General features: G+C 43.4%; 1 protein-coding gene across 3 annotated transcripts in view; it reads right to left on the bottom strand.

Moving 5' to 3' along the window:
• Positions 1-6,576: 6,576 nt before the first annotated feature.
• FYB1 (FYN binding protein 1) overlaps positions 6,577-14,461 on the bottom strand; it is a 60,593-nt gene continuing 52,708 nt past the window's right edge. For all 3 annotated transcript variants that reach the window (XM_081929658.1, XM_081929659.1, XM_081929660.1), the window contains 3 exons: positions 9,521-9,554; positions 8,097-8,131; positions 6,577-7,953 (listed from right to left, as the gene is read on the bottom strand). In XM_081929658.1, the coding sequence (XP_081785784.1) occupies positions 7,931-7,953; positions 8,097-8,131; positions 9,521-9,554 (92 nt within the window). In that variant the 3' untranslated portion in view covers positions 6,577-7,930. The remainder of the gene's footprint in view (positions 7,954-8,096; positions 8,132-9,520; positions 9,555-14,461) is intronic.

Here is a 14,461-nt window from a genome sequence, read left to right as displayed (position 1 = left end):
ACCACCAACCTTCTGATCGGCAAGCCCTAGGCTCTGTGAACCGCCCACATCCCTATGAACCGCCCTAGTAGGGCAATAATTGTTCCTTGATAATTTGTCACCCCTCCTCCATGATGGCACCTGGGGCGAACCGCCGCCCCACCCCCTTTTCCTATGCCCCTGAAGTGAGTAGAGGGTTTTTTTTAATACCCCTGCGGGAGTATCCACACTGGTAGTCTCCGGCTTCTTTGAACATGTTCTCAAGGCACCACAGTCTTAAGGGGACATTCATAAAATATGGATTAAATACTGGATCCATGCCACCTGCAGGGGATCCATGACAAGGAGTGCAAGTAACAACCTGCGCACAGCATTGCATCTTAAGTCATTATCATACATGACAAATGGTTAGTCTGCTTTTAAAAGCATTTTAAATTTACATTTTAAAGGCTGTGTGAAGTGTAATGTGCCCTATGTGCTGTGCCAATAGCATTTTAAAAACCCCAGATGAAAAGCACTAAATTCAATTCACAACTTTTAACAAATAGTGTGTGCAGTTTCACACTTTATGGGGTGTGTGGTTTTACTCTGAAAAGTCACTGGTTTTTCTTTGAAAAAATGACTATCTGCTTCCTGTTGACACTCAGAATAATTGTGCCTGACTACAGTATTGAAACTGTTTTTCTACTTTCCAACACAGAGATTTAAGGCAGCTAAAATGCTTTTTTCTCCCCCCAAGAGCTGGAAGTTGTTGGAAAAATATATCTCTGCTTATTCCACTTTTGCCTCTAGTAAAAATGTTCCAAGAGTTTTAATATTGTTTCAGAAACTTGCAAAAATCTGTTTGGCCAGAGTGACACATGTCCATACTGATGTTACTTAAAAGGGGGAATTCCCCACCCCTATCCCACTTCCCATGGAGAAAGCCTAACGCCTAGTTGTCCTTTACCATTGTTTTGATAGCTGTATCTGTCAATGAATTGAACACTGAATGAAAACTCATATCTGTCCCATAGGTCATATGTGTTGGCGGCCTTTTTGTTTCTTTAAACCACATGCAAGCTTAGCCAATTCACCGTTTGCTTGTTGCATTTTGCAAAACTCAACAGGGGGTGGGGAGGAGACTTGCCACTGTGGGCTTGCGATGTCACAAGCCAAGCAGTGCAATGCATAGCCAGCTTCTGCCCCAAACTCACATGACACTTGTCTGCAAATTGGACTCTGGGGAGAACTGCAGTGAATGCACTCCCACAGCAGCTTTGCTAAGTGTTTGCATGTTTAGACACGGTGTACAAAGTTGGACAAAGGAAATAAGTGGATCCAGCAATTTTTTTTCTTAAAAAAATGTTTATGGGTACTCTCATTTTGACTGAACACCATTTTATCGTTCAAATCGGGAAAATAAATACAATAAATGGACAAAAGTACAAAGATTCACAAAATGTTTAAGGGTATGCATCCCCCCCCCCAGGAAAAAAAAGCACTGAGTGGATCCCTAATGGAAAGTTAAGTCTTTCTCCAAACCCACACAAGAAGGAGCCACTACAAAATAATGGAAAAGTTTAGTTTAAGATCATTAGTTTAGTCTTAACTTGCTTGGACCTTTCTCATTTCAGAAATATTGTTTTGATGCATATGCGAATTTAACTGATAAATTAATATACAGCTTGTATAAAATAATCAACTAACATTTCTTTAATCCCTAATCAGGTAACGGGTCTAATTTTCAAGCTTTCACAAAATCCATGTGGACTTCTCAACATCACCAAACATTATTGGCTGAAACATATACCTGACCCATTTGATGCCACTGGTGCAGTTTGTGTAAACACATTTGTTTGCTTGTTTGTTTCATAACATTTATACACTGCTTGATTGTAAGAAACCTCAAAGTGGTTTGCAAAAAGGCACGGAAATCAACAAGAAAATCAAGGGGGGGAAATCATAGGCGTACTTTAAAACATACAGAAGTTAAAATACTAAAACATTAAAATTACCTCAACTTTCTAGGGATCTGGGTAGGCTTGTCTAAACAAAAATGTTTTTAGCAGATCCCAAAAAGAGTACAGTGAAGGTGACTGCTTGACCTCAATAGGCAGTCAGTTCCAAAGTTCAGGTGGTGCCACCCTAAATGATTTGAGTTCTTACAAATGATTTTGTTTCAGCAAGACTTGTTCGTCTACATCCTATCTTTAATGATGCATCCCACTGGGTTTCCTGGAGCAATGTTAAGATAACTGATCTGTAATTTCCCAGATACCCTCTAGATCTCTTTTTTAAAAATTGTTGTTACACTTTCCAGGCCTCAAGTATGCAGACTGATCTTAAGAAAAAAACATACATGTTTTCTATTAGATCAGGAAAAATAATTGGGTTAAAAACTCTCCGCTGTATGCCATCTAGACCTGTTGATTTGTCCATTTTTATTTTATCAACAAGACCTAGTCCTAGAACTTTGTCTCTTCCCACCACTATTTGCCTGCTTCTCAGACTCGCTTCCCATGGAAGTTAGTTCAGACACGGAGATCTGCCTTGTATCTGCCACTTTGAAAAAAAGATGGAAAGAATTCATTCACACAGAGCATAGTTAAACCATGCAGTTTGCTTCTGCTAGATGACCATTCTCTTGGATGGCTTGACAAAAGGATTGGAGCAATTCATGGAGGATAAGTATAGGTAAAGGTACCCCTGCCCGTACGGGCCAGTCGTGTCCGACTCTAGGGTTGTGCGCTCATCTCACTCTAGAGGCCGGGAGCCAGCGCTGTCCGCAGACACTTCCGGGTCACGTGGCCAGCGTGACGAAGCTGCTCCGGCGAAACAGCACCAGAGCAGCACACGGAAACGCTGTTTACCTTCCCGCTATAAAGCGGTACCTATTTATCTACTTGCACTTAAGGGTGCTTTCGAACTGCTAGGTGGGCAGGAGCTGGGACCGAACGATGGGAGCTCACCCCGCCGCGGGGATTCGAACCGCCGACCATGCGATCGGCAAGTCCTAGGCGCTGAGGTTTTACCCACAGTGTCACCCGCGTCCCCTGGAGGATAAGTATATCTGTGGCTAATTTCTACTGCCATAGCTTCTGAATGCCAATTGCTGGGTACCGCAAGTGGAGAGAATGCTTTTGAGGGTCCTGTTTTGTGGCTTCCTATAAGCATCTGGATGGCTACAGGATGTTGGACTAGATTTGCCTTTGGCCCAATTCAGGAGGACCCTTCTCATGTTTTTTAACTTCCTCATCTTTCCTTATCACATTCAACAGCACCTCTAGGACAGAAATAAAAAGCAGGGGGGAAAGTGGGCACCCTTGCCTGGTTCCCTTCTCAATCCTAGTTTCTTCTGAGACCACATTGTTAATTATAAGTTTTGCTTTCTGCTCAAAGTAAATTGCATTAATACCATTTTAAAAAAATTTGACCGACCCCCATATTACACAAGTTCTGTTTCATAAAACTGCAAGAAACATTATCAAAGGCTTTCTCTGCATCAATAAACATTAACATTACTGATGTTCTTATTAATCTATTACAGTGTCGTTAGGCTGTTTGTTGACTGGCTTTCATTTAAAATCCTTTCCAACCTTGCAACGTACGGAAATACGGTGGCCAGGAAATTGCAGGAGCCAGAAAGCTCAGTGACATTAGCTGGTTTCACAGAGGGCGGGACCCTGTTGCATTCCCAGTGATGTTGTTGAAAATGCAATGGGACCTTCATCATTATGAGCTCACAATTGGGCTTGGAAATAACTGCTCTTTTTAACTGTTTGGAAAAACCCACAGAGTTAAATCAAACCCTATTCTAAATCGAAGGAGAGATGACTTGGCCTGGTCCTTGCATCCTGGTGCACTTGCAGTCGGATGAGTATTAAAAACGTCCATAGCTAATTCACCAGGACTGGGCCCAATGAAACTGGGCCATTGAGGGATGCAGCAGAGGGTGAATGTGACCTGGGGAGGAACGTGAGTGGTGTGCAGAGGTAGGCTGCATTTGTCCCTCGGGGTCTGAGGTTCCCCTCCCCTGTGCTAAGGGCACAGCTCTCCCTTGTGTGGGTGCGAATGCTCCAGGCACCACCTTCAACTGTGCTCTGTCCAGGGTTCTGACAGGCTATGCCTGGACCAAGCATGGCTCTGCTGCTGTCACCTTCCCCTTGTGAGCCTCAAGCTGTGATGGAACAAGACAGCAATATCACTCCACATTCCCGGCCATGTTTCCATTCCAAATAGTGCTTTCCTTTAGCGGGCAAGCCAGCCATACTTATTGAACTTCTGTCTTCTACTTTTTCTTCTTCAGGATGGCTTTGCCAGATGTTCCAGAAGTATTGACAAATACAGTGGTACCTCGGGTTACATACGCTTCAAGTTACATACGATTCAGGTTACAGACTCCGCTAACTCAGAAATAGTGCTTCAGGTTAAGAACTTTGCTTCAGGATGAGAACAGAAGTTGTGCTCCAGTGGCGCGGCGGCAGCAGGAGGCCTCGTTAGCTAAAGTGGTGCTTCAGGTTAAGAACAGACCTCCGGAACAAATTAAGTACTTAACCCGAGGTACCACTGTATGGCTAAGCTATTGGAAGGGTTTTACTGTTCGACCCACTCTGCGGCTGTTTTGTTTTTAGCTATCTCTGTTTATTGCGATGTGGGGTTTTTCTTTTCTGTGTCATAATTTTAATTGTGCAGCTTGTTGATATTATGTGTAGTGCCACACCCTAGTATCCGTGCAGAAGGAGGACGGGTTAGAAATACGTTTCATAATCAAAACAAACGAATAAGATGCCTTAACTATGGGTGAGCACAGAGTGAAGAAATGCACAAGGAGAATGCTGGAGTTTAGAAAAGCCATAAAATCTTTAATGTTTCCCAAAGCATGAGAAAATGTAAAACAAAATATGTAGAGTATAAAAACACAAGATTAATATATATTAGCATAACAAGATGCTACTATAATTAAGTGATGGGTGCCAAGGCTGGAATCTCAGAACGCAGCATAAAATAAAGGATTGAAAACGACATAAATTACATTCATGATTGTTCAATGAAAACACCCCACAGAAGTTTTGTTTTGTACCAAGCACAATAAGTTAATTTTAGAAAATATATCCCTTGGTTATCTGTGAGGGTGGCACATTTCCTCTGTCACTCTGAGTCAGCAAGGAACTTCAGCGCATGTATCTCTACACTGAGAAACTGCATGCAGTTGTGTTCCGTGTGTGTTTGCGTGTTGTGTGGTTTGTCATCTGACCCAGACGCCAGTTCTGAACAGGTATTCCCAGTCCCATGAAAGGCAAAACGGTTTATCGGCTGTTGGTAGGGAAGCTGTGGGCTAAATACATGATGCCTACTCCCCCCCTGTTCCCTTCTCTCCTGATCAGCATTACTGCTAATTATGGCACCCACTTATGCATATGGATGCAAACGCACCCCTATCACCTTGCAACCTTTACTACTAAAAACCTGTAATTTCCGTTGTGCAGACTTTGACGTTCATTGTCACTCAAAGTAGTGTGGTCTTTGTCTGCTGAACAAGTATTGCTGCCCAGTCTTTTCTGTCAACTAGCAAAGCCACAGGCATGTTTTGATATGAGACTAATCTCTTATGATGGAGACTGAACTGTGTATGAAGTATTTTCTCACATATTCTGCAGCACGACTGATATAAACAGTTCAAATAAACAATACAGTGCCCAGGTCCTTCCTCCATCCCAGTCACCCCGCAAAGTGCATTAGAAGTTGAAAAAGCCAATGGTCCATCTCAAAGTGTTCATTTTTTGGGGGGGGGGGAGAGGTAGATCAAAGCAAGTAAGAGGACGTGGGGCCATGCAGACCTTCACAGAGGAATATTTGCATATTCTCCAACAATATTTAGCAGAACAGCCCCTACTTCTCCACTACCTGTCTGCTCTTGTGGGAGGAGGTGAAAAAACTGTCTCTATTTTGTCCTTATTTTGAAACCTTTTGGAGAGATATTGGGGATGTGTTTTAAGATTTGTATCAGTTTGAACCGCATTAAAATTCTTCAGGCTTTAGTCCCTATCTCTAGAGCCTAGAATGCCAGAGCATTTTATGTGTGTGATGCAAATTAATATGCATGCATGCAAAAAGCCATCACACTGCTTTGTTTCATGCAACAAGACAGCTAGCAAGGCAAGAGTGGGTGGGGGTTAAGTGCACTCGGAGAGAACTTGTTGCAAGATTGTTCAGTTCTTGTTACAAACCAAATTATCATGGGCAGTGTCAGGGAACTGCCATCGGAGCTAGAGGCGGAGGCAAGGCTCCTAGGCGATGCTAGAGAAGGGCCCAGCAGGGAGAGAGGCAGCTCATCGGCTGGGGAAGGAAATCAGCATAACACCAGGAATAAAGGGGGGCAGATGGGGGAATCAGCGCGGGGGCTCCAGGACTCCTCGCCGGAGACCAGCGGGGAGAGCACGGGTCCTCCGCTGCCCACACCCACCCTGCGCAGAAGACTTCCGCGCAGGGAGAGTAGGCGGAGACTTGGCGTCAAAGAACTTCTTTGCTGGAAGAGGTTCAAGAAACACCCACTGACGGATTCTGCTAGCGACTGAATGGGGGAAGATTGTCCAGAGTTGTTGAGCTTCTTTTGGGGGGGGGGGTTGCTGAGAATCACTCACCTGCCTGAACAATGCTTCCTATCACATGCAACGCAAAAGTCACCAAATGTCTGACCGCTCGCCAGTGACAGCCGCCTATCGCCCACCCAATTGCCACTGCAACAGCAAATCAAAAAAAGCCATTTCCACAGCCACCAATCACTCGCACTACCTCCGTTGACAATCTTTGGCTTGTGGCACCAAACAATCACTCATCCCCCCTCAGCACTACCCGTGTATAAGACAAGCCAAAATTTTTAAACAATGTTGTTGTTTAGTCGTTTTGTCTTGTCCGACTCTTCCTGACCCCATGGACCAGAGCACGCCAGGCACTCCTGTCTTCCACTGCCTCCCGCAGCTTGGTCAAACTCATGTTAGTAGCTTCGAGAACACTGTCCAACCATCTTGTCTTCTGTAGTCCCCTTCTCCTTGTGCCCTCAATCTTTCCCAACATCAGGGTCTTTTCCAGGGAGTCTTCTCTTCTCATGAGGTGGCCAAAGTATTGGAGCCTCAGCTTCACGATCTGTCCTTCCAGTGAGCACTCAGGTCTGATTTCCTTAAGAATGGATAGGTTTGATCTTTTTGCAGTCCATGGGACTCTCAAGAGTCTCCTCCAGCACCATAATTCAAAAGCATCAATTCTTTGGCAATCAGCCTTTTTTATGGTCCAGCTCTCAATTCCACACATCCCTACTGGGAAAACCATAGTTTTAACTATATGGACCTTTGTCGGCAAGGTAATGTCTCTGCTTTTTAAGATGCTGTCTAGGTTTGCCATCGCTTTTCTCCTAAGAAACAGGTGTCTTTTAATTTTGTGACTGCTGTCATCATCTGCAGGGACATTACTTTCAAGTAAAAACATCCTTGTCTTATACACGGAAAAGTACGGTACTGGTGAGCAAATGAACACAATGTATAATGGATAGAGAAGAGCTGTAATAGGCCCAGGATGCTTCAGGTGTGAGAACAGGGTATAGCAAGTACACAGAAGTGTGACTAATTTCATCTGTGAAATGTTTTAGAAGTGTATGCTTTGAGGAAACAAACAAAATAAGTTTGCAAAATGAGAACTGGGTGGTTGCCTGAATAATTCAATATTCACCATACTGGTGGAAGAGGGAAGTGGTTTGGAGATTTGCTTTCTCAACCTGATCAAGGAAAATAGTCCCACCAACATTGCAATGCCTTCATTGTGAGACCTGCTTTACAGTCCAGAAGCTGGCGAGATAGCCTAACCAAATCTTTGTACCTATGCAGACAACAACCAATGTGAGGAATACATTTCACTCTTGCATCAACCACTTGGTGATTCAGAGTAGATGAAGCTCAGGCTGAAGGGAAATCCACAGCTAATCGTTGTCATATATGCAGCCTGTGGGAGCGGGGGAGAAATGTAAATGTAAATACAGTATGAAAAATGCCTACCCTTGTTATAAAAAGAACACAACCAAAATAAAATACTTCTGTTTACTCAATCCCAAATGACTACAATTCTGTTGGACATGTGTAACGTACCCTCATCAGCGATATCATCATATATTTCTTCATCACTGTAAGTTTAGAAAGAAAAAAGGAAATCATATGGTTTAGTCACTTTCACATATATTAGGAACAGAGGAAGCTGCCTTATAGAAAAGCACGGCTCATTCGACTATATTCCATGGAGACTGGACCATTTGACCACGGTCCATTCTCTCATTGTTCCATGGCTGAGCCTTGAGAAAATCTAAGCTTACCTGAATTGAAGCTCAGGTAAGCAAAGCCTCTCTTTTCTGGCTTTTCTGTGCATCTGATAAGATCCTACACAATGGGTAAGATCATATTTTCAAAAGGCACAGCCATGGAACAATGAGGAAAGCTCTCAGACCCGGGGGGAAATTAATTGGTACACAAAAGAATCAAAATGCAGGTCAAGTGGAAGTGTGGATAAATAATAATAATAATAATAATAATAATAATAATAATAATAATAATAATAATAATAATAATTTGCACCCCGCCCATCTGACTGGGTTGCCCTAGCCACCCTGGGCAACTTCCAGCATGTATAAAAACATAGTTAAACATTAAACCTCAAAAAGGATGAACCCTTAGAATCAGATCCCACTGCAACTCAACTTACCATATTTTTCTGTGTATAACATGCCCCTGTGTATAACATGACAACTATTTTGGGGGACGCAAATTTATAAAAATGGGGGAAGATAACCCCCGTGTATAAGACGACCCCCATTTTTTAAACATTATTTTAGAGTAAAAAACCTAGTCATATACACGGAAAAGTATGGTATATATTAAAAAGGTATTAATTTGTTTTATAAACCATTTAAATGGTTTTAAGACAAAGCATATGAAAAAGAAGAAGAAGAGGAGGAGGAAGAAGAAAAGAAGAAGAAGGAGGAGGAGGAGGAGGAGGAGGAGGAGGAATTGGGCAACAGGTCAACAGGTGCAGGGCAAGACATACTGAATATGGAAATGTAGAGTTGGAAGGGACCATGAAGGTCACTTAGCCCAAGCGTCCTCAATGCAGGAATCTTTCACCCAACATGGGGCTCAAACCTACAACCTTGAGATTAAGAGCCTCATGCTCTACCAACTGAGCTATTGCATTGAATATGCTGTTCATTTCAATACAGGATAAATTCTGAGTGGATTTTACCCAATACATTATGCCAATAAACAATGAAAGTGATGATTAACACTATCCCTATTAAAAAAAAAAATCAACAGGAAAAACACCTGGCTTTCAATTCTGATAATTTCTTTTGTTTCTGTGAAATTTTCCAGAGGAACAACTTAGCAATATTCTATGGGAAAGTCTTCATTTACATAGTGTTGCCGGAGTGTGTGTGTGTTCCTTGTTTGGGAAGCAAAACTGTTTCACTAGCTTTGACAATACTGTATTATAAAAAGTTTCAAGATGAAAACATTGCACTTACTCATCCACTATGCAGCTTCTCCGGACATAACCATCTGTAAAATCAAATAATAGGTACATAGTTATTATCAGCTGAAGCTGGTATCACTCTTCTGAGCTGAAAGAAAACCACGAGGCAGGAAGGTGAAAACGATAATGCAGAAAGGACATGTGCCATCTAGGATTTTACCCCTACCCTGTGAAATGTGTTGTCATTTAGCTGGAACTGACACCCTGCTATCTGAAAGGAAGATCGTAGGTGCATATTATAGGAGGTATAAAGCACTGGTTTGTGAAATAAAAATTGGCGAATACCTCACCACCACCCATTCAGAAGCTTGTTTCTATATTTTACCATCGTTGTCCCGAGATCACTCAAAGGGCTGTTCTCAGTGATGGCTGCTGCCGTCGGGTCTGATAGGGTGGAAGGCAGGGAGACCAACAGTAGGTGGCGCTAATGACAGGCATAGCCACCCCTGGCAAGACGCAAGCAGACCAAGTTTGGTGGGGCAGCAACCTGATGGACTAGCCTCCGCTGCATTTCGTAACTGACAACTTACCAGTGACTCACAATTCTACATGCGAGCAGCCTAAAGCCCCGGATACAGCCCTTCAAAGTGAAAAAGTGATGCTGCGCAATGATTCTCATTGCAAAAAGGGACAGAAGATGTTCCTCCATCCCCACAGCAATGCATTGCACTTTCTTTGACCTCTTTCTTTTGATGGTTTTGCAAACTTGGAAAGGAAAATGCACATTCAGTGCTGATAAGTGTACTGAAGACTCATGCATCTGTCTGCCAGAGCAAAAACTGTCTAGAACAGGACAAGTTTGAATGGATGCGACAGGCATTTTCAGAAATGTACATCAAGGGTATTCTATACCATCACCTATTGAGCTTGGAAATATTTTAACTTGCTATCATAAACCTTAATAAACGCTGAGTAATTTTTTTAAAAAAACCCTTCTCCTCCCCAATCTTTGGTTGCTCTGCAGGCTGCGTTCTCGTCATCCACAGCGCTAGAATGATTTTTAAAAACGGGGGACAGGATTCTGTGCCCTGCAGCAAGGCTGCTTTCTCCTGCATGGAAGTGAGAATCAGCAATTGCACTGCTGTCACTGCTGTGGTACAAAAATAAAATCTGTCTGTCATGTTCCTACTGTGCTAAGGGCCTTGGCAGAATTCCACGGCCTGTTTCCTTCAGAACTTTCAGAGTGACTTTTCAAAGGACTATGCTTGCCTTGCACATTGCAGCCTTTGTGACTCAGTTTCCCATCTGGAAAAAATAGGAAGAATGAATGATACTGTACTTTCTTTCCTCCACAGCAGCAGTTGAAAACAGCAAGGCAAACATTCTGAACCTGATAATGGAACTCCCTCGGTGGCCTTTGAAACCTGAGTTCCTGTCATTCATTTCAAGACAGGAAGACTTCCCCTTAAAGGAGGGACAATACCACAACTTCAGGACAACTCCCTTGGGGAAATGAGCTCATAACGAATGTATTCTATTCTCCTTTCCGGTCTCGCATCAAGATAATCTTTGCCATTAGCAAGCCTTTCAGAGCAAATCATCGATTTTTAGTGTCAAGGCCGCACAAAATATATAAATCACATTGTGTTGTTTAGGGAGGATGTCTTTCTTGAGTGTGAGCTGGCAAGTCCCTGAAAGACAACCCATGTTAGTTTGTTTTTTTGTGTGAAGTGGTTATTGCAATATTGTCACTACCCAAAGAACCAAAAGCCACTGGGATCATAGAATCATAGAGTTGGAAGAGACCACAAGGGCCATCGAGTCCAACCCCCTGCCAAGCAGGAAACACCATCAGAGCACTCCTGACATATGGTTGTCAAGCCTCTGCTTAAAGACCTCCAAAGAAGGAGACTCCACCACACTCCTTGGCAGCAAATTCCACTGTCAAACAGCTCTTACTGTCAGGAAGTTCTTCCTAATGTTTAGGTGGAATCTTCTATCTTGTAGTTTGGAACCATTGCTCCATGTCCACTTCTCTGGAGCAGCAGAAAACAACCTTTCTCCCTCCTCTATGTGACATCCTTTTATATATTTGAACATGGCTATCATATCACCCCTTAACCTCCTCTTCTCCAGGCTAAACATGCCCCGCTCCCTGGGATGTTTGTGTTGTTTGAGGTTTGCATGAGTAATGCCTGCTTCCCACCCACATTAGCAAACCCTGAAATCCAGAACTCTACATATGAGTCTTTACAATGCAACAGAGTACAAAGTATGGTGCAAGTTTTTTTCCAGGGGGTTATAAACTGGATTGTCATGGGGGAAAGTATCCAAAAGAGTAGTTCTTCTAGCATAAGGATTTTCCGCTTATGCAACTTCCCCGCCCTCTCCTCTCCCTATGCCCCCCTCCATCTATTCCAAAGGGGACAGGCAGCCCACAGAACAAGGGGCATTCATGGGGAGAAGAGAGGGATGTGCAGTCAAATGTGCCCCAGTGGAACTACCGTATTTTTCGCTCTATTAGATGCACCGGACCATAAGACGCACCTAGTTTTTAGGGGAGGAAAACAAGAAATAAGAAAGCAATGCAAAGCATCCTGAGCTAAGAGGGAGCGCTCCTCCATCTTGCGGGGCTATCCCTGAAGCCAGGAGAGCAAGCAGGATCGGTGCGCACCGATCCCTCTTGCCCTCCTGGCTTCAGCGAAAGCAAGCCTCCTGGCTTTCCCCCCACATCCTGCAAGAGCCGCACGCTCTTTAAAGGGAGCGTGGCTCTTGGGGGCTTTTCTGGGAGGTGGTGCTCTGTCCCTTCCCCCACCTCCTACAAAAGCCAGGGATAGCTGCGCAAAGCCTCCGCTCCCTCTTGCTGTTCTGGCTTCTGGGATAGCCTCGCAGCCTGCATTTGCTCCCTCCCACAGCTTATAAGCTGCTTCCGTTTGTGTGGAATATTTCACCGGGGAAAGAGCTGGGATAAAAGGTTAAACCTCCTGGGAACGTGCAGTCATATGTGGTGGGATTGTTCATTAGTTAATGAATTTTGGAAACAGATTGGTATAGAAATATCGGGAATTGTGGAAAGGAACGTGGAAATAACTAAATTAATGGTTCTTATTACCCTGAGTAGTACCGTGTTAAAAACTAAAGAGGAATGCAAATGGGTAAAATTGATGGTAATTGCAGCCAGACAGGTTATAGTGAGTAACTGGAAAAATGCAGAAGAGCTAGGGGTGAACCAATGGAGGAAAAAACTGAATGATATTATAATTTTAGAATACCTAACTGTGAAGCTACATAGAATGAAAGGGTTTAAGGTCAGTGAGAAAGAGGAGGATTGGTTTGAGAAGATATTGAATTATTTGAGTAGGTGTGAACAATTTCGGGCAATTAAAATGTTAAAAGTTAAATAAAACATGGGGAAGGAGGAGTGTTAAGGTATATAGAAGTGTACATATGGTTGATTTGAATATCTTATTATTGAATGAAGAAGAAGAAGAGTTTGGATTTGATATCCCGCTTTATCACTACCTGAAGGAGTCTCAAAGCGGCTAACATTCTCCTTTCCCTTCCTCCCCCACAACAAACACTCTGTGAGGTGAGTGAGGTGAGTGGGGCTGAGAGACTTCAAAGAAGTGTGACTGGCCCAAGGTCACCCAGCAGCTGCATGTGGAGGAGCGGAGACGCGAACCCGGTTCCCCAGATTACGAGACAACCGCTCTTAACCACTACACCACACTGGCTCTCTACACCACACTGGCTCTATTGAATATGTATATTATTGAATATTGTATACCCAATGTATCAGCTGCCTGGGAGGGGGTGTTCACTGTTTGTGTTTTGGTGGTTGGTAAAAAATAAAATATTTTTTTTAAAAGGTTAAATCTCCTTCTCTGGGTGTTGTTGTCCAAATCCTGATTGCCTCATGCCTATTAGTTAGAAGGAGAAGCTCACATTAAATGCAAGTGCACATTTAACATGAGGTTTAGTTTGGCCCAAGCAAAGCACATGTTATGTACTGAGTTGAATAGGATCCAAAATGCAGCAGTCTGGTTGGTCCTAGAACAATAGGATTCAGAATGCAGCAGTCCAATTGGTCCTAGAACAATGCAGCAGTATGATTGGTCTGCAGGAGCCACCCAATCCAGCTCCAGGTGGAAGTGAATCTGCAACCTGATTGGCCTACAGGAGAATCCCGGAATTAGCCAATCATGTGCAGCCCATTGTGTAACTAATGTATATAAAGCAGATATTTTGGGGAAACTTTCATTCATCACTACTATGAGCTGAATAAAAACCATGAAATCCACACTCGACTCAGAGTATATTTCAGTACAGCTGCTCCCAAGGCATTTTGCTACCCAAGAGGAAGGAACAAAATGGCGACCTCCCTGAGAATTTCATGGACAGAAGCTGGGTCTTACTTCGACACACACATAACAGGACAACATCCTTGGTTACATTTGGGTGCAGCGGGCTTGGAGGGGATTTTAGGAGTCACAGGGCAGGCCACATGTTGCACACTCAGCTCTGCCCTCCATCACATCCCTGCTGTTCCCCATCTCCCAGTATCTGTGGCCTGAGGCAGGCACTACACACTGCCTAACAATAGGGCCGGGCAAAAAAGCTGGAAATTGCAACCTTATTTCCTAGCTATTTTACTGGCTGAGCGATGGCTCAGGGATTGGTTATGGTTATCATTACTATTTTTTAAAAGATTTCAAATGCTGTATTTTACCCTGAGCCTCTGGGAAAGGGTGGGATACGAAACCAGAAATAATAATGAACCCCCTCAGCTGCTGACAATTTCTGTGGAAGCTGACAAGGCAGATGTTCAGGCCTTGTGAGAGAGGGTGGAGTTTGCTCAGTTGTTCTGAAGATAGCCAAGCCACATCATCTGTCATTAGTTTCACTATCAAAAAAAATGCGAAGAATGTCTGGTTGGGGGGGGATTTTAAATAGTTTTCTGCTCTCGTATGGCTGCTCTGCTTTGAAGGGAACG

This window comes from Podarcis melisellensis, assembly GCF_964234715.1.
Source record: "Podarcis melisellensis genome assembly, chromosome: 11".
NCBI classification, from domain to species: Eukaryota; Metazoa; Chordata; class Lepidosauria; order Squamata; family Lacertidae; genus Podarcis; species Podarcis melisellensis.
This window is presented reverse-complemented; position numbering and strand designations above follow the sequence as displayed.